Consider the following 25,862-nt stretch of genomic DNA (forward strand, 5'->3'; position numbering starts at 1 on the left):
CTAACAACATATTTATCCCAAATATAACTATCCAGGTAATAAACTACATACTGTGGTGTACTACATAATAAAACTAAAACTAAAGAAGAAAAATTTAGTTGGGCTCATACATATCAATTACTGTGATTTAATCACAATTCCCTTACAGATGTATAATCATTCTGTCGATTACTTGGATTTAATCACAACACCCTTATAGATGTGTAATTATTCTAAAAACTTAATGGAATGCTAATCAACTGTTAATTTCAAATTTCCCAGAAAATCATCTAATCCAAAATACTTTTTAAAAAGTGTACGATTATAAAAGTCTGGAAATTTCAGAAAACATTTGCTTCCAGAATTATAGCTAGTTTTTAAAGAAAGTTTTAAAGTAGATACATTCTCTCTTCAAAATAACTGTAAGGGTATTAATATTTTTGTAAGTGTGAAGTGACGAGTTTAACTAATAGTAGTGTATCCTAAAAGCCAAAATAAATGTGTAAATTATATTTAGCCACCTAGCAATTTTTGTTTTACAGTAGATGAGGAAGTAGTTACTAGGAAATCATTATTCTATGTATGAGGGAATAAACAAAGAAATAAGTCTTTAGAAACGAAATGCAAACAAAACAAACAAAAACTAAATTCCAACTGAAATCAAGAAAGTTTTTTATTTAAGTTGCTGGGGGTTTTAGTTAACAAACAAAACCCATGTATCAACAATATGGAAAAATAAAGACCTATATTTACTCAGCTCAGTTCATTAAGCATTTACTGAAAACCTACTAATGTGTCAGGCACTGTGCTATGCACTAGGGTCCAGAGGTGACTAACTCATGTCCTCAAAGTAGCCACTGTCTAGCTGGGTAGACAAAGATCACTTAAGAATAACTATGGTTGGGGCCGGCCCCGTGGCTTAGTGGTTAAGTGCGTGCGCTCTGCTACTGGCGGCCCGGGTTCGGATCCCGGGCGCGCACCGACACACCGCTTCTCCAGCCACGCTGAGGCCGCGTCCCACATACAGCAACTAGAAGAATGTGCAGCTATGACATACAACTATCTACTGGGGTTTTGGGGGGAAAAAATAAATAAATAAAATCTTTAAAAAAAAAAAATAACTATGGTACAATGTGGTAGGTGAAATGATGAACACAGTACAAAAGGAAGATGCAATTAGTTGCTATATCTGTACAAAGCAAAACCAAAAAGAACTAAAGGAGCAAATCTAATATATCACTCATTACCCGCCTATTATGTGAAGCACTATGCTAGGTCTAGGGAAACCAAAATGACTGACACAGGTCTTGTGGTCAAGAACTTCCAAATTCTAAGCAGTATTTCTTTAACGAAGATGCTTTCAACAGAAGGAAAAGCTTAACTAGATTGATTATTCACTGAGCTCTTTTAAGTTTCCTTCCTATCTCCGAGTTGCCCAATTTTTAAAAAATTAAATATATATATATGGCATTTGACATCTAGTCCTGTTGTTCACTGAGCAACTTTGAAAAATCATTTCCCCTGTGACCAGCCTCGCGGTGTAGCAGTTAAGTTCATGAGCTCCACTTCGGGGCCTGGGGTTCTCCAGTTCAGATTCTGGGTGCAGACCTATGCATCGGTCATCAAGCCATGCTGAGGCAGCGTCCCACGTAGAGCAACAAGAAGGCTGTACAACTATGACATACAACTATCTACTGGGGCTTTGGGGAGAAAAAAGGAAAAAAGGAGGAAGATTGGCAACAGATGTTAGCTCAGGGCCAATCTTCCTCAAAAAAAAAGAAGAACAAGAAAAAAGAAAAATCATTTACCCTCTCTGAAGCTCTGTTTTCTTATCTATAAAATAAAGGATTTGACCCAGATGATCTCTAAGGTGCCTTCTAGCTCTAATAACTGTGCTATCAATCCAAAAAGTGGCTGTTCTTTTCTTGCCTGGATCTTAAGCTAATTAGCAACATCCTATGTGGAGCAATTTGGGGGAGAATAAAATAAATCCTCCTTGCTCCAAAAAGTCTGCTTCTACCTCCTAGCTCATGTCTGAAATGCTCTCTCCTGAGAGTGTCATTTTATGATTTTCATCTTTATTATAAGGAAAATAATCTAGAAAGGTGTTCCAGCATGTTATCAGTTTTTTAAGTCTTTGTGTGATGGGCCAGAGTCTCAGATTTGTTATGAATAGAGCAGTGGGGAGGGAGGCAGAGGGGAGAGGTGATGGTGGGAAAGGGCTAGAGGAGGGGGCGCTAAGACTCTTATCAGAAGCCAAATATCACCTAGTTTTTGAATGAACTAGATCTAAACTAGATGAACTAGATCTAGATCTAAAATTAGATCTAGTTCTAATTTTGCCTGTATCTGGGCAATGGGAAAATTAAGCCAACACATTGTCTTGCATCAGGACCCACAGACTGTGAGGGGCCCGTGTGTGCTTTCATCCAGGATAGGGACCGGGGAGAATAGCTGGGGCTGACAGCCTGGTTCTGGAAAAGGAAAACCCTGCAATGGTGCAGCACCAGCATAGAGGCAGATGGGATAGGGTCCCACCCCTGCCCAGATCCCCCAGACTAGATGCCAGATCACCAGGAAGCCCAAGCATAATTCCACAGTGGCCTTGGTTTCTGTGGAATGCTGCACTCGTGGCTGCAGAAATGGAATTAGTTTCTATTCTTTATCATTTGCCCTATCTCCCTCTCCTCTCCTCAATTCCCTCCCCCATCACAAGAACCTTCATCTTGCTTATCCAAACCCTCTTCCTCTATTTATATTTTTTTCTTTTTTTTTTATAATTAGTGTCAAGAACTGTGAAGGTATACAATGGAATATTATTTAGCATTAAAAAGGAATGAAATTCTGACACATGCTACAGCATGGATGAACCTTGAGGACACTATGCTAAGTGAAATAAGCCAGACACAAAAGGACGAATATTGTATGATTCCACTTATATGAGGTACCTAGAATAGTCAAATTTATAGAGACAGAAAGTAAAATGGTAGTTACCAGGGGCTTAGGGGAGGGGAAATGGGGAGTTAGCATTTAATGGGTACAGTTTCAATATGGGATGATGAAAAAGTTCTGGAGATGGGTGGTGGTGATGGTTGCACAACAATACAAATGTACTCAATGCCACTGAACTGTACACTTAAAAATGGTTAAAATGGTAAGTTTTATGTTATGAAGATTTCACCACAAACACAAAAAAACTGAAGGGTGAGAGATTTTACCCTACTTGCAAGCTAACAAGTCTGCCTGCTATAGTTCCATGGATGCTGACAAGACATGAGACTCCTGGGTTAGTTAAAGGACTTTATTACTCACAGCAATAGCAGAAGCCAGAGCTTCAGCATATTCTTCACTGGTTTGCCAACCCCAGTTCCCACAGTGCAACACGAAGAGGGCCAGGTGACAATGACACACACACTGGGTTGCACTATAAGAGAGGAACTTGGAGCTTAGGCAGCCTGAATATTTTATAATTATAATGAGCATTAAGTATGCCCGCCCTTTGCTCCAGAGGCAGACATTTTCCTTGTTATACTGGATAGTAAGCACGTCTGCCTTTTACCCTAGAGGGAGACACTTTCTCTATCTTAAAACATTCCTGAAAAATAGTCTAGAACAAAGGGAAGCCAGAGCCTTGCTTGCAAGACGTGCAGAAACATGACAGACTCATGGAGAACTGTCTCCCAACAATCAACACATGTTATTTTACAAAAACAATAAAGTGTTTTTCTTTCTTTTTTTTAAGTGAGAACCAGACTAAAGAGCAACAGATCTGAATCTCCAGTTTCGATGTATTTTAAATTCCTTTTTAACAGTTTTATAAAAGTTTAATTTACATACCAAAGAATCCATCCATTTTAAAAATAAAGTTCAATGAGTTTTAGTAAATTTATACAGTTATGTAACCATCACCAAGATCCCGTTTTAAAACACTTCCATCACCGGAAAAAGTTTCCTCATGCCGGTTTACAGTTAATCCTTAGTCCCTTCCACAACCTAGGCAACTGCTGACATGCTTTCTGTCTCTATAGTTCAGCCTTTTCTAGAAATTCCATACAAATGGAATCATGTGATATATAGTCTTTTGTGTTTGGCTTTTTTTCACTGAGCAAGATGTTTTTGAGATTCATCCATGTTGTTGCATGATTCAGCAGCTTGTTTCTCTTTATTGCTGAGAAGTATTTCACTGAAAGATACACCACGTTTGGCTTATCCATTCTTCAGTTAATGAACTTTGCATTGTGTCTTGGTTTGGGCAACTATGAATAATGCTATCTCGAATTTTTAAATCTAATTTTCCTGATATAATTAACCAAATTTGGTGTGACAGATAACAGAAACATCAAAACACTGACCAAAAAGTATTGATATCTAACACCTACACAGTACTTACTATCTCCCAGATAGTATTATAAATGCTTTATATGTATTAACTTCTTTATTATTCACAACAATCTATACAGTAGGTACTATTATTATTATACCCTTTTCACTGATGAGAAAACTGAGGTACAGAGAAGTTAAGTAACTTGCTTCAGGACACACAGCTAAAAAGTGTTAGAGCTAGGATTCCGATTCAGATAAGCTAGATCCAGAGTTCATGTGGTTAACTGGTACACAATACTCCCTCATACTTAAAACAAACTACTTCTGATGAAATTCTATAACTTCCTCAATTCTTTTAATACTGTAGATACCATTTTTATATTTGAGGCAAGAGTACGTCTCTAAGTATTAATCTGATTATTTTTTGTGTTTCCTTCTTCTCTCTTTTTCATAACCTAAGAGTCCCCTTCCGGCCACCTCCCAATCCACACTGACGCAGAAACAAAAGAGGAAAAAATAAATAAATAAAACAAACCTTCAGACTTAGTAGTTTCAGATACAAGGTTACAGAACTAGCTTTTCCTACCCTGCTCACTAGATAAGATTGAGCCTAGAAAAAGAAGAGGGAAAAGGCAAGGTAGCCACTAGAACAGGAAAGCAAAGACCAATAGACGCGATGGGGTGATCCTCAACCCAGAAGGAAACAGGCCTTTGGTGGAAAGTGCAAGGGAGGAGAGAGAAAGACAGGAATGATTTATCCTCAAAAATGGACTCAACTTTGAAGATATTAAGCTAGGTAAATAAGCCAGTCACAAAGGATATGTGTTATATGAGTCCATTTATATGAGGAACTAGGTCAAATTCACAGAGACATAAGGTAGAATGGTAGTTGCCAGAGACTGGGGTGGTGGAGTGGGGGAAATATGGAGTTATTGTTTAATGGGTGGGAAGTTACAGTTGGGGGATGATGAAAAAGTTCTGGAGATGGATGGTGGTGATTGTTGCACAATCTGAATGTACCTAATGCCACTGAACTTTAAGATGGTAACTTTTATGTTGTGTATTTTTCACCACAGATTTTAAAAAGGGACTCTTCTAATTCTTTACTGTTCATCAGTGACAGCCCACCATTCAGCAGTCCTGGACATTGATAACCCTACACCCCACAACAGAGATGGGAGACTTGACCACCTGTTGGGGAGAGAAGAGCATGAAGGGAGAACTTTGCCCCTCCCAAGGGGGGACTCAACAGTCCCAGTTGGGAATCTCTGGATTCCCAGCAATGGACACAACACTATCACACTTGGTTCTCATCAATGTGTATACACTATGTCCTGCTTCGTCCATAGACATCCTTTCAATAACAATTAATGAATGCATTGTACTATTCCACCATAATTTGCTACCTAGTTTCTAAATGTTGGGCATATGGATATTTCCAGTTATTCACCAAGACTAGAAGTTACAACTAGGAGCACCTTCATTTTCAACCCAGCTCTTTTACCACATCTACATGTGTCTTCCTGTCAGAGGCCCCTTAACCACCCTGGCTGTTTTTTCATGGTTCCCCTAAGGGAGCGGGACTGGAAGAGTGGTTCTCCATCCTGGCGACACATTAGAATCACCTGAGGAGCTTTAAACTGTACTCAGGCTCAGGCCATATTCCAGGACAATTAACTCAAAATCTTTGGACATAGGACATCAATGTTTTTAAAAGATCCTAAATGATTCTAATGTGCAGCCCAAGAGGAAAAACAATCTCTTAGGTCTCTTTCAGGTCTAAAATGATGAAAGCCTCTGAATTAAGAAGAGAGCTATAAATACTTTGTACAAATAGAAGTTTTCCTTTTCAATTACCTCCTTGGGAAGTATTTCCCCAGAAAGGGACTATGAATTGAAGGGTATGTTTTGTGAGATTGCTATTTGGAATAATTAGGCTAATCTATAATGCCACCTACCAAATATGAATGTACTCTTTCTTCATTGCCCTATCAATATTGGAATGTATAATTTAATTTATTTTAGCAACTTTAACGGATGTGAGATATACCTAATTGCTATTTTTAAATGCATTTTTAAAATTCTTTGTGAGGCTGGACATTTTCTTCAATGTTAGCTAACTATTTGGTTTTCCCCTTGTGTGAGCTATCTTTTGATCTTTGCCATAGAGATTGATTATTTTTCTTGAGATTATTATTAATCTGTTAATATAATAACAAAACAAGGGGCCACCCCAGTAGCGTAGCAGTTAAGTTCCCACATTCTGCCTCGGTGGCCCAGGGTTTGCTGGTTTGGATCATGAGCACGGACCTACTCACCGTTCATCAAGCCATGCTAAGGTGGTGTCCCATATAGAAGAGCTATAACTCTACAACTATGATAGACAACTATGAACTGGGGCTTTGGGGACAAAAAAGGGAAAAAGAGGGAGCTTGGCAACAGATGTTAGCACAGGGCCAATCTTCCTCAAAAAAAAAAAAATCAGAAAAAAACAAATAAAATTTAAAAATAAAACAAAATAGCTACCAGTAATTGAGATCTACTGTGTGCTAGATACTGTAAAATGCTTTACACATGTTATTTTATTTATTTTTTGAAAAAACCCTACAAGGCAGTTATCATCCCCTAGTTACAAATGAAAAAACTAAGATTCAGAGAGTGATGTTAGGCAAGTTACCCAAAGTCACATAGCCAGTAAACAGCAGGGATTTGAACCCAGCTGGGATTTGAACCCAGCTCCATCTGGCTCTAAAGCTCCATTCTCTTCACTGAACAGGTAAAGCACTCAATGCTCACCTTGCTCACAGCACCTGCTGATGTTTTGTACCATGTGATTCCTGCTCTCTGACCACAGGACATGGGTCATTTCAGACCCAAAGGTAACTGATATATATCCTGTCCAGCAGCCTGCAATGTACAGCCCGGGCCAAAAAGGGCAGCCAAGCCAATCACATTCCTCTCTTGAGAATTTCAATTTGGAACCACTGAGTGTCAATACACTTAACAGAAGGAGCAAAAGTCAAAATGGCTGAACCAAGAGATGCCACGGGTATATCTGGAGTCAGAGGGGCCATGGCAAGCTGAAATTATGAGAGACCAGAGACTAAGGTTAGCAAAGAAAGACAGTTGGTAGAGAGAAAACAAAGTAGATGTGCGTAAAGAAGCAGAGGAGCACGCAGAGAACCATTTGGCTCATGAGAGAAAAATCAGAGGCAATCCCTCAAGCTACCTCTGTTTTTAGGAACTCTCCAGTTTAGATCCAGTTCACGTATACCTCTAAAATATGTATCCTTTTTCTTGAACTAACTGGACTGTGTCTCTATTCCTTGATATCAAACAAGCCAAAATAAACACTCTTTTTATTACATTTTTAAAATATTCTAGATATTAAGCTTTTATCTATCATATTTATCACAAAATGTTTCCATTTCAATTCTTTCCGTGCTTTTTTTCATTATGTTTTGACTTGCGTTAAAGTGGAATCATTAATCTTATAACCAGTAACACTTTCACCAATCAAAAACTTATAGTTCAGCAAACTATAGTGACAAAAAGCAGATTAGTGGTTGGTTGGGGATGGGGGAGGGGAAAGTGGGAGGAGTTAGAAAGGATGGATTACAAATAGAGGTGAGGAAACCTCCAGGGTTATGCAAGTGGTCAATATCTTGATTGTGGTGATGGTTTCACAAGTGTACACATGTCAAAACTTATCACTTTGTACACTTTAAATACGTGTGGTTTACTTATGACAATGATACCTTAGTTAAAACCATTTTTAAAGCCTTATATTCTTCTCCCCAACCAAGATAACTTACACAATTCTATTTCATTCAACTTATTATGCTTTATGTTTTATGGGTAACTATAACTCACCTGCAATTTAATGTGATATATGCTACGAGAGCTTAATCTAAGTTTATTTTTCTCAGTTTTAATATTCTATTTTTCAACTACATTTCATACATAATTATTTCTTTTACCATTGTTTATTACACTTGGCAAGGCATGTGTTGAGCCCTATAGTTTTGAATCTATTTCTACTAATATTTTTCATTCCTTGGCCAATTTTCCTGTTTTTAACCCTAACACTATCTGGTTTGGTGGTTTGGAATTTTGTTCCTTTATAATATTTGTAATGGTTTAAAGTCATGTAAAAGAATTTTTATTAGGCAAGGACACTAATGTTAGTTTACACATAGACACTGTTGTTCTTACTTACATAATGTAAATTTCATGTAACTATTGTACGTATATATTATTTTAATTAACATCTGAAGTATTTTATATGAAAAGTGTTTAAATAGAAAGAATTACTATAAAAATTAATATAGTAATATAAAAGATTTTATTCATTGTTTTCTCCTGCCTTGGACAATAATTTTAATTGGGCCTATATATCCAAACAAAGTGTAACTTGTCTATGGCTAATCTGGTCACCTCAACTACCTATGCATCAAGAAAATTTTCATTCTGGACCTAGCAGGCCATATAGAAGTTTGATAAGATGCATCTGGTTGTGTTTCAACACAGGACTACTTTATCATTTAACCACTTCCTAAACCTCCCATATTTTTTTCTACTACTTTTGCACCAAAATTCTTGAATAAGGTTTACAGTTTTAACTTAGCTTTTATCGAGCACATATGACATGTCTGGCACTGTGCAAGGTACTGGGAATACAAACAGAAGACGACACTCTTGGGAAGTATGTCTATCTTTATATCATGCTTCTTTCTTCTTCCTGAAGCAAGTAATGAATTGTGTACCACACAGTGAGACACTGAAGAATACTGACCTTGGTAAAGCCCCTTCAGACTTAACCTCCGGCTCTCTGACATTTCAGGGATTACTGGGCACTGCCAGACCAGTGCTTTAACACTGTACTGAACTGGAACTCCATGAAGCAATGCAAAAGGAGGCGTCTGTGTTAAATGTTAACAAGTTATATGAAATGGAAACTGCTCATAGAAATTACTTTCATTTACCATTATTTCTCTAGAGGAAAGAAGAACTCAGAATCAAAAGTTATAATACACTTACAGGTGGCTGACAAAGCAGATATTTTCCCAAGGCACTAATTCCAGTGACATTAAGTCTTACTGGAAAGTCTGCAAGAGACCACAGAGTTTCTTTTCCTGGGAAGAACAAAGAAACAAGTCAACATTTTGAGTAAATATTCCCACTCCAAATTATTAACACAGGTCATTCTTATTAATAATTAGCATGCTTCACCAATCAATATAGCATAGAGGCTGAAAGTTCAGGCTTTGAAATCATACAGACCTGCGTCAGATTCCTGCCTTTTCTCTTTCTGGTGATATGACCTTGGACATGTTACTAACCTCTCTAAGCTTCAAGTCCTCATCTGTAAAATGGAGGCGACAGTAATTACCTTGCAAGGCAATGACTGCGAGGTAATGTTAATAAAACACTTAGCAGAGTCCCTGGATCCATAAATAATAACAATAATAACTCATTATTTTATTATTATCGTAAAAGTATACATGGAAAAACTTCTACTTAGTGTAAAAGTAATACAGGATATGTTTACAAGCTAGTTGGAAAGCAAGTCAAACATACGTGAAAATGTAGAGATCAAAAATGATTTAATATTTTTCAGTGCAATAGGATGCAAACATGAGGTTTATGTTCTCTCACAGTTTTGGCAAATGTGCCAAAGGCTGAGAGCACTAGTTGTCAGAACATCTGTTCAGGACCTGCTACAAGACTGTGAAATCAATTTTGTGACCCCTAGTTAGTGATCCACCTCAGCAGTTATAAGAGGCAACGAGATCAATCTCTAGACCTGAGAGATTCTAGAGAGACCAGTATCCAGAATTCTTTGGAGAGACTTGTCTGGATCATCACACCATCACTTGGTGAAATTAGGAGGAACTAGCAAAGGAGACTGAAGAGGAGCAATAGGAAGGAGGAAAACCAGGAAAGTGCAGCATCTTGGAAGCAAGAGAAGAATGTTCCAAGGTGAGGGAGTGATCACCCTGTCAAATCTGATTGGGAACTGAGAATGCGCCATGATGGTGACCTTGAAAAGCACAAGTATGGTGGAGATTTTGGGAAAAAGGCCTTATTATAGAGGGTTTAAGAGAGAACTGGAGCCAGTGGGTATAGGTGATGCTTTTCAGGAGTTTGATAAAGGGGAACAAAGAAATAGTACAATAGCTGGAGGAGAAAAGTGCATCAGGAAGAGGAGTTTTTGTTGTGTCTGTTTGTAACATGACATATTAGTTTTCTATTGCTGCTGTAAGAAATTACCACAAATTTAGTGCCTTAAGACAATACAATTTAATTATCTTATAGGTTAGAAGTCCAACTTGGGTCTCACTGGGCTAAAATCAAAGTGTCAGTAAGACTGTGTTCCTTTCTAGAGGCTTTAGGGGAGAATCTATTTTCTTGTCTTCTCCAGCTTCTAGAGGTCACCCACATTCCTTGGCTCAAGGCCCGCTTCCTCCATCTTTAAAGCCAGCAACATTACATCACTCTAACCATTCTTCCACAGTCACATCTCTCTCTGTCTTATCCTGGCTCCCTCTTCTACTTTTAAGGCCCCTTGTGATTACACTGAGCCCACCAGCATAATCTCTCTATTTTAAGGTCAGCTCATTTGCAAACTTAATTCCACTTGCAATCTTAATTCCCCTTTGCCATGTAACCTAACATATTCACAGGTTCTGGAGATTAGGTTGTGGACATCTTCGGGGAGCCATGATTCTGCCTGCCACATATGGGATACACTGCAGCATACCTGTTTATGCGAATAATCCAATATATACATAGAGAACTTGACAAGGCAGGAGAGGGCAGAATTGTTGGAGTGACAAGAGTGAGCAAACGGAGGAAGTGGTTTTCCACAGGAGCAAGGAGGGTTCTCCTCTCTATTTAACAGAAGAGGAGAGAGAAGACAACATATGGGACAGAGGTTGGTCAGTGGGTAGATGTGGTGGTGGGAGTTTTTGGGAGTTCCTTTTTACTCAGCGACTTAGAAGCAAGGTCATTGACTGAGAGCAAGGATGAGGGAGACGGTGTTGGAGGTGTGAGAAGATAGAAATGATAGAACTGACATCTAAGAGAGCAAGAGCATGAAAGGACTAGGGAAATGTCATGAGCATCAAGGTAGCAGCAAGGGCCCACTTGAGGTTTATGGTCATTTATTTAAAGTGTGACCACTCAGCTTGTTTCCTCCTGTTGAGTAGACAAAGCATTGGTATATTAATTAGTCAGGGTAGGATAACTGCTGTATAAACTCCAAATGTCAGTGCCTTAACACAACCAAAGTTGATTTCTCACTAAGAAATTTACATGGATTATCTCAATTAATTCTCACAAACAGTTCAATAAAGTGGATACTATTATTATGACCCTTTTCCGATGAGGAAACTAAAGAATTGGTTGAAGCCTCAGCTCTAATTTTTGTTTTAGGTATTAGTTTTATTTGGAGGTATTTAAAAATAATATTTGACTCATAAAATTAATTCAGTAAACGTAATTTGATCACTGCATTCATTCATTAACAAACTATTATTAGCATCATCTATGTTAGGCTATATATTTCAAAACAGTTTATGGTATTAGGAATCTTGTCTTTTAACAATTGGAGCAGCATTTCTTCAATTAATTATCAGGGCCAGGTGACTTATTTTCTAGGTAATTCTTATTTCTTCTTTTGGTTTGGTTTATTCATATTCTCTCTTTTTACATCTCATTTAGTATTTTAATTTTTCTAAGCATTTATCTATCTAATTTATTTTTTCAAATTTACTAATATGGAAGTGATAACTTTCCTCAAATAGTCTTAATTCAATTCCACATTATTGCTTTTATTTTGTTTATTCTTCCTGAATTTAAAAATAATTTTGATTAATATTTTTAAAAAACAATTCTTTATTTATGTAGAATTTTCAACACCCTTTTAATACACTGTTTGTAGTTTTGGTGCTTTAAAACTAATTTCCACACAGATTAACTTAAATATCTTTACTTCATTTAAACGAAAGGAGCTCCTCCTACTGTTTTCCTGGGATTAATGCTAATTGTTAGGTCCCATTTTCACGTACAAAGAATTAGAATTCCATTTATGTAGTCAAAACCAGAATGTAAGTCATGTCTCTCAACATTCAAAAGTTTCTTACATGCAATAAAAATTGCAAGGGATCACTAGGAGATCATTGACTTAGGTAATAAATATCAAGGGTCAATTTGGCCATGCTTCCTTGCTTGGGCAAGGAGTTGCCCTCCTCGGACCAAAGGAGAGAGCACAGCATGGTGAAATAAAATATGGGCTTTGGTTGGGTCACTTATTAGCTATGTGCACTTGAACAAGTAACCAGTTACCCAATATTTACGGCACCCATGGATAATCAGGCACTATATAAGGAGTTAGGGATATATGAATAAGAAATACTGTGCCACCCCCCCCACCCCCCCCCGGTCCTCCCTTCTATATCCTGGACAAGCAGAGACATGAATTATAATCTTGGTTCTTTTATTGCCTTTTGGGTAGCAGGTGTAAGTCACCAAAGTATTTGAGCCTCAGGCTCTGGCATCTGGTGGGTAGAGCTAGCTAATCCATTTCCTAATCTGTGAAATGGAAGTGATAATACCTACCTCACAGGGCTTTTTTTTAAGAATTAAATGATAAAAATGTTTATGTAAAATACCTAGTACATAGTAGGTGCACAGTAACTGTGAGTTTCTGTTCTTTCTCCCTTTAGATCTAGTCTCAGAAAAAGAAAAAAAAAAGCCTCACGTTTAGGCAGGAGCAATAGTGTCCTTTTAGCAATTATAGTACCCCCAAATAATTGAACACTACATACTCTCAGGTCTGGAAACATTAGAGCAGGATTTTCTCAACTCCTGCACCACTGACACTTTGGACCGAATAATGCTCTGTTGTGGGAGGCTGTCCTGTGCATCGAAGGATGTTTAGCAACTGGTCTCTACCCACTAGATGCCAGTAACAGCCCCCCAGGTGTGAAAATCAAAAATATCTCCAGACATTGCCAAATATTCCCTCAGAGGGAAAGTCACCCCAGGTTGAGAACCTCTGCATTACTGGATCATAAACTCACATTTAGTGCGTCTTGAGGAGCATTTCAAAGTTAAATGGAATAAAATTGAAAATAGAAATCTTAGAAAGCATATAGGTAGTCAAGTATTGCTTAGCGATATAAATTTCTTACTGTGAGTTTCAGTCAAAAGTTTGAAAGCCACTGTTCTATACGTAACAAAAACTTTCATATAAACTATCTGATTTAATCAGAAAACTCTATAAAGTAGGCAGGACAGATGTTATCCTTTGTTTTACAAACCAGAAAATTGAGGCTCAGATCAGCTGAATAACTTGCCCTCCGGCTAAAGGAAGGATTTGAAGGATAACCCAAGTCTCTAAACTTTTAGTGACAAGGTAGAAAGGAGATTGTCACCTGAGGGCAAAGATCTCCTGTACAGTCCAGAAGGATAGAGGTATCAGAGTCAGAGGACTTTGGTGTTGGATCCAATCATTAAAATTTAATATCAAAACATTAGATGGAAATTGGGAGAACATTTTATCAAGATTTTATTTTTCCACACTGGCTGGCTAACCCCCTGTATACCCATAGGGTCGTGGAATGAACACCCATAATTGTGGAATGAATGAATGAATGAATGAACATGGATCACACAATTCCTATTAATCTTCAATCAGCTGGGCCTTCTGCTCACCTCCAATCAGGCATGCTGCTCTCTTTGTCTGGAATCTCTCCTCTTTCCCCACTGACTTCTAGAATCAGCTCTCCAACAGTCCCCCAGGAGACACTTTCCACAAGTCCCCAGACAGGTTTATTTCCTCCTCTGTGCTCCTTCTACAGGCCTTACCTAATTGTACTGTTCCACAACTGTTCCCTGACACCCCCTGTGCCTTTTTGACCCTTTCTACCCCTTCTCCCACCCCCCAATTCCAGAGGTAGCAACTACGCTCTATTTCAAAGAGCACAAAACAGCACCCACCACGGTGCTCGGCAATGCAGCTGCTGTTTAATACTTGTGGATTGACTGAGCGGAAGGAAAGAAGGAAGACAAACAACGCAATTATCTGACACTATAGAAGCAAAAGAACATGACTGCTCCCCCTCGAGCTGAGGGGAAAACAAAAACTATCCATTTCATTATTGAGTTCAAGTCTTCTTTCTGAAGGAGAGGACAGCAGTGGAAGGCCCGAGCTCTCCCTGGTGCCGGCCACCACTCTGTGGAGGTGTGTATGCACTGCAGGGTGCCCGCACTGCTGCCCTAGCCAAACTCCAAGAACAGACTGCAGTCCCCCACCACTCTGCCGTCTGGAGTTGAGCTGTCACTGCCTAAGCCTCAGGCCCTAAGCCGTCTAGCTCTGCATCCCCACATTTCAGGATGAGTCACTTAGACCCCCAGTTAAATCAATGGCTTACCAGGACCCACCCTAGACGATTCTGATTCAGCGGGTTGGAGATGAGGCACCCAATAATTTGTTTTTTAACTAGTATCCCAAGTGATTCTTACTATCAAGCAAGCCTGGGAAACTAATCATCATTGCTTCACTCACACTATAGAATTAGGGCAGTTATTTATTGTTCAGTGACTTTACCTCTAAGATAATTTTGGAGTATGTTACTGGTTAAGAGACAAAATGCTCCTGAGGTCCCTGAAGGTGTGGCTTATTAATATGTAGAGTATCTTACACTGCAGCTTTTACCTTCCTTGTCAGCAGGGGGGTTCAAGAGAGATCGCCTTTTAATGCGAGGACCCTGGGGAAACCCCAAACTTCAGAACCGTTCTGGCCACGTGAGCCAAACTAGGCAGGAACCTTAGGCTGGGACGACGATCTGAGTATTATGGGATCCAGCTCACTCCTTTCGTAGATGAGGTCAGAGCTGAGGTGACCAGCACAATCGTCTTCCTCACCAGACTTTGGACGGAAAAAAATAGAATTGGGCAGGGCTTTCCTTTCACGAGATGCATTGTTTGAAGCTGTTCTCGGCAAGGAGAGCTGAGAAAACACAGACCCGACTTTTTATTTCTACTTCCAGAAGCCGCCGGTCTGCATCTTTAGTGGTGGTGGGGGGGGGCATATTTGGTAAGCTTACTGCTGCTCGCCCGTCTCCCTTCCTAGGCGGATCCAGTCAGGCTCTCCTTATTAATCGGGGTCAAAGGCGCTCTGCTGGGAAAAACAGCAGCAAACGTTTCTGCAGAGGGAGGAACTCTTCAGCCACTCACGACCTTAGGAAATCCATCCGGGCCGAAAAAATAGTGCCCGCTTGGCTGAGGGCCCTGGGGACTTCACAATGTTTGCTTCTGTGGGGAAAGGGTGGGACTCTTCATAAAAGAACACAACACAGAGAGATCAAACCACTTTCCCAACGGCCTCCTCTCGGGTACGCGAACCTCTCTGGGTCCCACATGCGGAAACCCACACCCTGAGGCGAGGCCCCCGCGCAGGCGCACAACCACCCGGCAGCTAGGGCGGCGGCAGGGCCGGACGCTCGGGGGCGGGGCGAGGGCCAGTCACGTGGGCCGCGCAGCCCTCTCCACGATTTCCCTACAAGGACTTGGGCTAACGAGCCCCGCCCCTGGCCGTGCCCTGGAATGTGCGGAGAGGCAAACCCACAGGACAGACTCACCCATTTCCCACCAGGAAAGGGGGGAAGAAAAGCTACGTTGTAAGACGAGGTATAAAAAAGACGAAAACTCAGTCGTTGGACCCAACGAACCATTACATACTCGTCTATGTTTTGAGTCGCCCGCTTTAGACTTCCTTCCCGTGCACTAGGTCAGCATTGCGCCCTTTAAGCACACTGGCCCCTCCCCCCCGTCGCCTTTCCATTAAGTCAGGCCCACTCTTTGGCCGAGAACTCTGACTAGGCTTCCTTCCGGTTTGCTCAGCCAAGGCCGGAAGTGTCGGGTTTTAGCGGCTTTGGGAGTAGAAGGCTGGTAGTAGCGGCTGCGAAGGCAGCGAGGGGTTACTCAAGTGCTCGGATTCTCGCGGCTGTGCAGGGTGAGTGGTCCTCGCGGTCGGGCCTGTGAGGCCCATCCCGGGGGCCCATTTCCCCGGGGCGGCAGGGAGGGCAGCGGCGGGCCCCCGGCGCGGGGAGCGCACCTGGGCGGGTGTACCAGCCGGTTCCCCGGTTTCGAGCCCGAGGGCTAGTTCCGGGATCGAAGGCCAGGGCCAGAAGTGGCCCAGACGTGGACTTCGCTGCTCTGCCCAAACTTGAATCTCGGGAAGTGTGGCTTAGCTCGCTGGCGCCGCGAGCTTGGGCGACAGCCGGGCCCGCGAAACCCGAGCCCCGCGGCGTTGACTCCGAGACTAAGTTTAGTTTCTAACGTAAACTTGCCCGATTCAAGAGAGTTTGTGCAAAAACCGTAGCTCAGTGTCCCCGCTGTTGCAGCTGTTGTTGCAGCTGTGTGGCTACGTTTACTAGGAATAACCAACTCAAATTAGCAACTTCCTCAGCTCAGTATCCGCTTCTGTAATTAGAACTTTTTTTTTTAAAGTGATATTTGGACAAAGAGGGGTTTGGGGTTTAGTTTCCGGCTTGAGAAAAATGCCAAAATACACCACCACCATGTTTCTTTTGGGTGGAAACTTTGGCTTAAGTCGGTTTACCAAAGTGTTTCCCTTTAAAGTAGTTGAGTATGTGTGTGAAAGCATATGTCAGTTCTTTACAGAACTTTGCAACAGAAATATGCATTCAGCTGAGATTTTTACTTGGCCAAAAGTTTTATATCTAAAAGTGAAGAAAATGAATATTTCTTAAAATTATTTGTTTCATGTTCCGAAAGGCTTTTGGTAAAACTTATCCAGAAAAGCATTTTATTTTCAAAAGTGGAGCTTTACTGGCAAGTGAACCCTGACATCTAATTGCCGTTGTCGAATGCTAAGAACGTTTTGGGTGTGGCCATCGCAGAGAATTAATCCTGCCTTCAACCGGAAGTTTGCACAGGAATTGAAAACTTGGTTTAGTTGGAACGGAAGTACCAACCTGAAAATGTACTTTTAAAAAACTGTGGTTGGCACCAAAAAAATTGCATTTACTTAGCTTGAGAAAAAGTGCATTGATTAAATGCAGTAGATTTGGTCTGGATTTGAAAAGCAGATCCTACGTGCTATCACACTAGGAAGTGTTTTCTAAGATGGGAGTTTTTCCTTAAAGAATGTATCATATTTCCCAGAATACTATTTAAGTGTTGGTTCTGTAGAAAAAGTTTCTATATTATTTTACATTTATTACCACTTTATAAATGCTAGACTCTAGGATTCTAACTAGAGTAATGTAATATTAGTATGGATTAATCCCATTTTATAAATGAAACCATAGTATCTGGAGATTCTGAAAAATCTTCTGGTTGCCCTTGGTGTGTGGGGAAAGCCTCTTTGAGGTTCTTTATTTTCCATTTCTCCCTCCACATAATCTAGTCTAACATCTTCCTTAGATGGTTTGCATCCCTCCTTTTGTCATAATCCTGAATGATTCTCTTCCTATTTGATCAAGCTAAAAAAAATAAAACCACAAATTCATTGCCATCAACACTTCCCTCTGCTGATTTGAAACAAGATTATACTGCTTTAGATCTGTAAACTGAATCTCCTTGACCACCACTGACTGTGTTTCATTCACTTTCTCATGCATCTGAAATCCATACATATTTCATAGAAGCCTGTTCTGTAAGTTTCCCTGCTTTCAAGTTTCATACAATACATATCCCTTCACACCGAAAATCTTTCATTAAATGCTTCAAAAATAGCCTCTAGACTCTTAGAATGAGTGAGGATCCTCATAACTTGGAAATCTCAGGTGCCTACAAGGCAGTCTTCCCATCCTAAATAAAGAATACTGATGCTGATGTATGAAGTATTTTCAATTTTATTTTACCCTAGTTTTCCAAATTTATATGAGAGTTGTGCATTTGCTGAAGGCTTGTTACATGAAGAGAGTTACAGTCTCACCTGTTTGGGGAAAGAAAAAACGGACAGCAAACTAGAATCATAGCAAGGAGGACAATGACAGTATCATAAGTGATCTGCTCTTTGGGATCATAGCACTGTTCCTGATTTGCTTTCCTCTCCATGAGTGTTTATTCCACCTATACTTTTTGTTTGATAGGAAAAAATAAACCACGCTTTCCTTATTTTGGAACAACTGACTGTGAAGCTGAACTCTCTGTTGCTGAAAGGCTCCAGGTTTCTGGTGGGATATAAACTGGTGGATCAGAATCTAACCTCCTTGAAAAAGTAAAGTCCCAAGTAATAAACTTGCTTGACATTACACTACCAGTTTTTGGTGGAATTAACTACCTTAATTTATTTGAATTAAGACTAACATTTGAATTTCTTAATTCTAAAGACGTCTTGTAGCTTCTAAATGGTACAGGGTTTTTCAAGGTCTTTTGTTCCCCCCTCACTGAATCTTTTAGAAACAAAGGTCTTTTCTGAACTCAAAGTATTTGTGAATCACGTACCACCTTTGAGTTATTTTTCATTCTTGTCACACATTGTTTTAACTTGAGAGTCATACTTGTGGAATGAAAGCTATGTGACTTGTTCATAAATTGAGCCAATCATCTCATCTCTTTATAGGTGCCTCCCCAACTATATTTTAAGCTCCTTGAAGATGGGACACTTGCCTTACATTTCTTAGATAGTACTCAACACTAGTAACATTTGATGTACATTAGTGTAATTAACTATAATTAAAGGTTGATGATAAGTATCAAATGAGCTAAAGAAAAGTTTTGTGTGAGACCATTGTCAGTGCTGATCAAAAAAAAAACCTTTATAACTTGTAAAAACTATTTTATAATGCATTTACAGATTTAAAGAATGATTAAAAGAAAGACTTATAGGAAATACATCAAAATTTGAATATATATGTATATTCCTTTATAACCTAAACTAAGCGTTTTTAAAGGTACCTAGAGGACTCCCGCCAAATTTAGTATTATGAGGTTTTGTAGATTAAAAAATCAGTTGTGTCAACCATTTGACCTATAATTCTCATCAGTTTTTTTGTCTTTAAAATAACTGACATTCTTGCATCATTAGGGGAAGACAGTGTTGTCAAACAAAGCAGACTATTTTTAAAGAGATGCTTTGGTTTGCAAAGACATGGCATGCCTAAAATATTAAAGAGATATGGACCGGTGAATATGTGCCACTCATCAGGTCTCACCCAAATCCTTGAGTACATTTAAGAGACGGAGGAATAATATACTCCATAACTCTTTGTAGTTTTGAAAACTACATTTAGAATAGAAGGCTCTATGTAGTTTAGATAATAATGGGATTTACTGCCCCCATAAGGTGTTACAGAATGAAAATAGGCATTCATGAATGGTTTAGAGAAGTTATGAAAGGGAGCCTCCTAAAGGTGATTAAAGGAAACTTGGAAATTAGGGAGAAGTATATATCATAACTTCTATGTCCTGTAGGGTATGTCTTAACAAACAACACATTCCAGTGTATCGCCAAAGAGTGCTATATTGGATGGACTGGAATTTGTGACTCTCTGTGGAATTTCCTGCTAAAATCAGAACAGATTTAGCTAAAAAAAATCTGAGGCGGTGCTTTTCTAATTATTTCCATAATTGAATTTAGTCTGGGTGATGTGGTATAATCAAGGAAAGAATGTAAGGAATAACTTTTTAAACTCGCATGGAGCATTGTATTCTAAGGTCACTTTGCAGCGCTGAGATCTAGGTAGTACTTCATTCTTTGCAGTCCACTGACTTATTTTTAGAGCAAGGGCATAGTGTTTTGCTGCATCATAGCTAAATGTTGTTTTCAAAACGTAAGCTTTAAAATTGTTGTCCTGGTCAGAATGAAATCAGTAGTGCCTATTTTAGACCTGCTTAGAAGAATATAACTTAATACAGTGTCTTAGTCTTGCTGGTTAGAGGTTTTGCAAACTACCATCACCACCTCAGCTCTGAAGGATGGTACGGTAAAATTTTATTATCTGATAACTATGGGATTTTTAACTTAAATTTCTACAGTCTGTTAAAGATTGAGTGTTGAAAGGAAAATTGCCTTTTTGTTTTAGGTAATGTTAGACATTCTTTGTATTTTTATCTTAAATTTTACAGGGATAAATTTAGTTTATTAGAGAGCAAGGTAGCTTCCATACCTCCTAAAACATTTTCTAAAACTTTTTTTTAACTAAATTGCTTTAAAAACTGTTGTGCTCTGATTTTTGTTTACTTAGTCACTTAAAGTGATTTAGCTTGGCTCTGTGCAAGGAATTGATTTGGATACAGTGGAAATACCTGTAAAACTTAATTATAGGTGAATTAACTTCAGGATTTTCTATACTTTTCAGTTAGCCTTTAAACGAATATCTTTCTTGAACTACTTTGATTCCAGAAGTGAAAGTACAATAAGAAATGTTAGTTGCAAATGGAAGAATGATATTTGGCAATAAAAATTAGAAGATGAAGACCTATTGCATCAGTTAGTCCTCCTCCTTACTTTCTGTCCACCTTAGAATGAGACAGCTAGTTTAGACTAGGCTGCAGAAGGACAGACCTGTTGAAGATGAATTAGTATTCCTCAGTACTCCCATAGCACTGAAGCGTAGAACTGGCTCTGTTTCCCCAGGGTACCTACGTTTTTTTGTTTCTTGTTTTCTATGTTGTTTATTAAACCAGTAGATTTGGTTATTGGTCCTTATTAGGCTATACAGCAGTACTGGGGACATGCAATCTTGTTGATATGCTCTGAGCTTTGAATTAATGTTGGTTGTAATTTGGAATTTGCAGTTAGTGATGGGCTGTTTATTAAACACCACAACTAGTAAGGATGAGTAAATTCAAAGCATGAGTCTGTTTTTTCTCTTTGTAATTTGGTTCTATGAGTAATAGTATTGATTAGTTGAGGGAGATTTTTGCTGAGTGATACTATCCTGCTGAATAGTTTTTAAACACATCTCTTAGTAATTCAAACATGTCAGAGAGTTGATACAGTTTACTTTTTGTTAATCTTTGTTTTTCTTGTATTTCCCTTCCTAATTAGGATTTAACCGCCACCATGTCGAGCAAAAGGGCAAAGACCAAGACCACCAAGAAGCGCCCCCAGCGCGCAACATCCAACGTGTTTGCCATGTTTGACCAGTCACAGATTCAGGAGTTCAAGGAGGCCTTCAACATGATTGATCAGAACAGAGATGGCTTCATCGACAAGGAAGATTTGCATGATATGCTTGCCTCCTTGGGTAATGATCAGTTTTAATATTAATATATAAGATAGAATTTCTATAGTGCCTTTTATATTTGTTTCTTCAGTCTTAAAGCTCTGTGAAGCCAATCTAATGATATTATAGTTTACTAAGATTCTAAGTCTGGAGCAGTGTTTCCCAAAGTGTGGTGCTTGGATCACCTGCAGATTTCTGGCCAGATCTCAGGATTGGGCTGGGGGCCAGCCATGTGTATGTTGCAAACACTGATTTTGATTATGAGAGCAGGATTATTCTTCCTGACATCCCGATGGAATAGCATACCATCTCCAGACTCTTACTACAGGCCCTATTCATTGAGAAGACGTTTTTCCAAATTGTTTTGGAATACAAAACATGAATACAAACAGCAAACTGTATATATGAGAATCTTTCTTGTCAAAATGTTTACTATGATGAATGGTTGATGCATTCTGTGGTGTAATTAAAACTATGATCCTCTTTTTTATTTAGGGAAAAATCCAACTGATGAGTATCTGGATGCCATGATGAATGAGGCTCCAGGTCCCATAAATTTTACCATGTTTCTCACAATGTTTGGTGAAAAGTTAAATGGCACAGATCCAGAAGATGTCATCAGAAATGCTTTTGCTTGCTTTGATGAAGAAGCAACTGGTAAGTCTGAGCTAACCTTTAATTAGCAAGTGATTTAATTTTTAGTTATACCATACCAGGTTTTTTTTTGGACAGGCTCCTATAGCATGTTAATCACTCACTTCACTGTCTCTGCCCTTAAGTATTTAATTTACAATTTAATAGGTGTATTTGAAAGTTCTTTAGGAAACGTATGTTATTCCTTTACTAGAATAATTCTGCAAGGGTTAGACAAGGAGTGTGTTGAATGAATAACTTTTACCGGAGCAATCTGATAAAACATAAATTGCTATAGGCTGTGATACCAGTACAGTGCTGTGTTTATCAGGTACCTCTCAGCTCTGAGGTTGTTTAAATCTAGTATCTAACTTTTCACTCTGGAATCAGACTCCCTGGTTTCATATTCCTATTCTGTGTACTAGCTGTGTGATTTCAGGCAAGTTACTTACCTTCTCTAAGCCTCTGTTTTCTTATTTGTAAAATGGGCATAATATTACCTATCTCATAGGGTTGTTGTAAGGATTAAAGGAGGAAATGAAGTAATTTATATAAAGTGCTTAACATACTGCCTGGCATAGAGTTAACTCGCAAAAAATACCCCAAAAGTTAGCTACATAAATGCTTGATCCTTTGGCAGAAGTGCGTATAATAAGAGAAAACATAAGGGGATAACTCACATGGTGAGTTTTTTGAGAAGGAAGGCATACTTTTGGTTACATGTTACTTGGACTAAATAGTCCAAGTGTAGTCTGGTGTTGAAAGCATAGTCTCCCCATCTCCCCACTCTGGCTTTGAAGGCTCCCCACAGTGTGGCCTCTTCTGGCCTCCTCAGGGACTCTTGTATCATTTTCCTAACCTCCTTTCAAGCTCCTCTATGCACTGTTGTCCCAACTTACCTCCACCATTTCAGCCTCTGTGCCTTCACCATCATACCACCTCTCCTCCCTCCTCTTAAAACTCTTTAACAGTTATTTCTGGAAGGAGTGGGATCGGGGAGGAGCAGGCAAAGGAGACTTTTTTTCTCCTAAAGACACTTCTGTATTGATTGAATTTTTTACTGTGAACAGGTATTACTTTTTTAACAGAAAGGAATAAAACCATAAAAGAGTAAAATGTCTTTACCATTCTTCAAACTCACCTCAATGGTCATGTTTTTCATAGAGTCTTACCTGTGTTTTCCTAGAGCCTTACCTGTGTTTTCCTACTGTTTTCTCCTGGCCCCCAGGAAAACTTAAAGCCTCTCCCTTCTTTCCACCTCCAGAGTATTTTATTTATCTCTCTCCTGGCACATACTCTATCTGACCTTCTATTTTAGTTGTGTATTTATTCCCAGTCATCACAGTCTCTCCTCACTCCCAGGGTCATGGCTATGTGTCTTCAACAGCATTATATTCCCATCTTTGTAACCCCTTCTAGCATCTTCCACAGTCCCTTGCACATAGCCAATGATTAGTTTATGTGATAGTTGAATGGCTTGGCTGGAGATGAGGATTTATTTCTACAAGCTAAAAGTCTAAGATTTGAGGACCTTTTTTTTTTAAATCTAGGATTGAATTAGCAAAAAAAACCCCCCATACATCTAGAGTTGCTTTTGTGAACTCACCTTATATTTTAAACTCATTTTATAGGAAATATATTATCAGTGTTTTAGCTTAGTTTCACATACACAGAAGTTGTCAGATTTTTCTTTTTTTCCTTTATGAATTTCAAAATCTCTGTGTTTGATCATTTATCACCTTTGGTTTAGTATATTAGAGGTTCTCAATCATGATTGCACATGCGAATTACTTGGAGAGCCTTTTAAAAATATCAGTACCAGCTAATAAATCAAGGGTGGCATCTGGGCTGTTTGGTTTTGCTTTAAGATCCCTGGGTGATTCCAGTGTGCGGTCATGTTTTATGAGAACCCTGGTATCACACATCCAGAGTAGAAGGCACATCCCCAGTGCCTAGCCCAGCGTCTGCGACATAGTTAATGCTCAAATATTTACTCAGTGTTTTTGCACACCCTGGGCCTGGCCTTATTTGTTATTAAATCAAAATTAGATTTGTAAAAAAAAAAAAAATTAAAAATCTCATTTTACATATTAAAAAAACAAAGTTAGAGGTAAAGTGAAATGCCTGAAATAACATGGCTTGTTAAAGCTAGACCTCAAGATTCCAGTATTCTTTCCACTGAAGCACTTTATTGATGTTTATGATGTGGTATTGATTTTAGTGTTATTTGCTTGTAGAATAAGTGAGCACTCATGCTACTTTAAGGAATCATATGAGGCTTAGATTCCTTACTTATACTTTATTGTTTTGTTTAGGCTGGGTTTAGCCCTTCTTATCAAGAAATCAGGTGGTGGATGTGGAGGGAGCTGATAGAGCAGAGGAGGTTAATGCCACTAAGCAGCTGGGCATTTTCTAGGCAACTGTGCTGAGGCTGGCTTAAGCATGTGGAGATCCCATATTTCATATGTTTGCATGTTTATAGTTCTTAACATATAGAGCATGCTTAGCCAAGTGTAGATATTCCTTGTAATTAATCCTCAGAGTAGTATGTATTTCTGATCCTCAGTTCTTTATTCTTTAGGCACCATTCAGGAAGATTACCTGAGAGAGCTGCTGACAACAATGGGAGATCGGTTTACAGATGAGGAAGTGGATGAGCTGTACAGAGAAGCACCTATTGACAAGAAGGGAAATTTCAATTACATTGAGTTCACGCGCATCCTTAAACATGGAGCAAAAGACAAAGATGACTGAAAAGAACTTCAGATTCCAGCCAAACGTTACTTGTTGCCACTTTGGGTATTTCTGAGACTTTCTCTTATAGCCTGTTGCATGCCCTTAGCTTTACAGCTTTTGCCTTTCTTGTTGTATTTATTCTCAGCCATTTTGGGCACATGCATCTCTATAATCAGACTGGAAATGGGACTTTTTGTCATTTTCAGAATAGAAAATAGGGTAATTTAACTTACCAGCCCCCCCTAAAATAACTGCAGTCTGCACAGAGTCAATATATTTTTTCAGAGAAAGTTATTCACTCAGTTTTTTCTGAACCATAATTAAACTTTATGATAAAAACTTACTTGTTCAAAACTTCTTATTTTCCAGAATTGGCTTAGTTTTAGTTGTATCTTCCAAAGAAAGGTAGATGAGGCAAATCCTAGAAAATAATAGGTGGTTAGCCCTCTCCCTTACTCCTTCCAGTTTTCCTGACAATCCTGTCTCCTCTAGCATTCATTCCTCCCCCTTCCCAAAGAAATACAATTTTAATTGCCTTAATCGGGTTTCCTGCACTTTGTCTTCCAATTTTAAAAAGAATTTTAAAAATGTAGGATTTGCATATATATATAATAGCTTTAAATCCTTCAGTTTAACATACCTGTCAGCATCCCTCCTTATTTGTTCTAAGCTTTTGCACATCACTTCATGTCATTTAAAATTATAGACCAGGCCACTGAACGTAATTTTAATTTGTCCTAATTTTTAAAACTATTTTAGCCCCAAAGGAATTAGGGGAATTCTGAGGAATGCTTCTACCAAAAAGACAGATTTTTTTGTATTGTATTTCAAAGTGTTGGAAATATAGTATTTTTTATTGTATATAGTTTCTTTTTAACCCTATTGAAATACTGTGTGTGTTTATACAGAGATTCACCCTGAGTCCATGTATGAATTTTGAACATTCCTGACCTACCCACAATCAAAACAGCTGAAGCTACA

At 38.9% G+C, this 25,862-nt stretch overlaps 2 protein-coding genes across 3 annotated transcripts in view; one reads left to right on the forward strand and one right to left on the reverse strand.

The window, feature by feature from the left end:
• Window positions 1-9,443, reverse strand: part of MYOM1 (myomesin 1) — a 137,899-nt gene extending 128,456 nt beyond the window's left edge. The window contains exon 1 of the mRNA XM_004421019.3: window positions 9,343-9,443. The gene's annotated coding sequence lies outside the window, so the exon portion shown is untranslated. The remainder of the gene's footprint in view (window positions 1-9,342) is intronic.
• Window positions 9,444-16,170: 6,727 nt separating this feature from the next.
• On the forward strand, window positions 16,171-25,742 carry LOC101403805 (myosin regulatory light polypeptide 9). Of its 2 annotated transcripts, XM_087439058.1 has the most exons (5): window positions 16,206-16,324; window positions 18,432-18,559; window positions 21,335-21,533; window positions 22,008-22,169; window positions 24,727-25,742. In XM_087439058.1, exons 3-5 carry the CDS (start codon window positions 21,350-21,352, stop codon window positions 24,897-24,899), a joined length of 519 nt encoding a protein of 172 aa, XP_087295184.1. In that variant the 5' UTR covers window positions 16,206-16,324; window positions 18,432-18,559; window positions 21,335-21,349; the 3' UTR covers window positions 24,900-25,742. The 2 variants fall into 2 exon arrangements, with proteins under 2 accessions (XP_087295183.1, XP_087295184.1); XM_087439057.1 differs by lacking the exon at window positions 18,432-18,559 and having other exon boundaries at window positions 16,171-16,324.
• The last annotated feature ends 120 nt before the right edge of the window (window positions 25,743-25,862 follow it).

The sequence above is a fragment of the Ceratotherium simum genome, chromosome 14 (assembly GCF_057802395.1).
Source record: "Ceratotherium simum simum isolate JZ-2026a chromosome 14, ASM5780239v1, whole genome shotgun sequence".
NCBI classification, from domain to species: Eukaryota; Metazoa; Chordata; class Mammalia; order Perissodactyla; family Rhinocerotidae; genus Ceratotherium; species Ceratotherium simum.

Excerpts from the sequence above, each read along its gene's own strand:
- LOC101403805 (XM_087439057.1), top strand. The coding sequence starts at position 21,350 with ATGTCGAGCAAAAGGGCAAAGACCAAGACCACCAAGAAGCGCCCCCAG. Across the intron at positions 21,534-22,007 it reads TGATATGCTTGCCTCCTTGG|GGAAAAATCCAACTGATGAG; the intron begins GTAATGATCAGT and ends TTTTTTATTTAG. Across the intron at positions 22,170-24,726 it reads CTTTGATGAAGAAGCAACTG|GCACCATTCAGGAAGATTAC; the intron begins GTAAGTCTGAGC and ends TTTATTCTTTAG.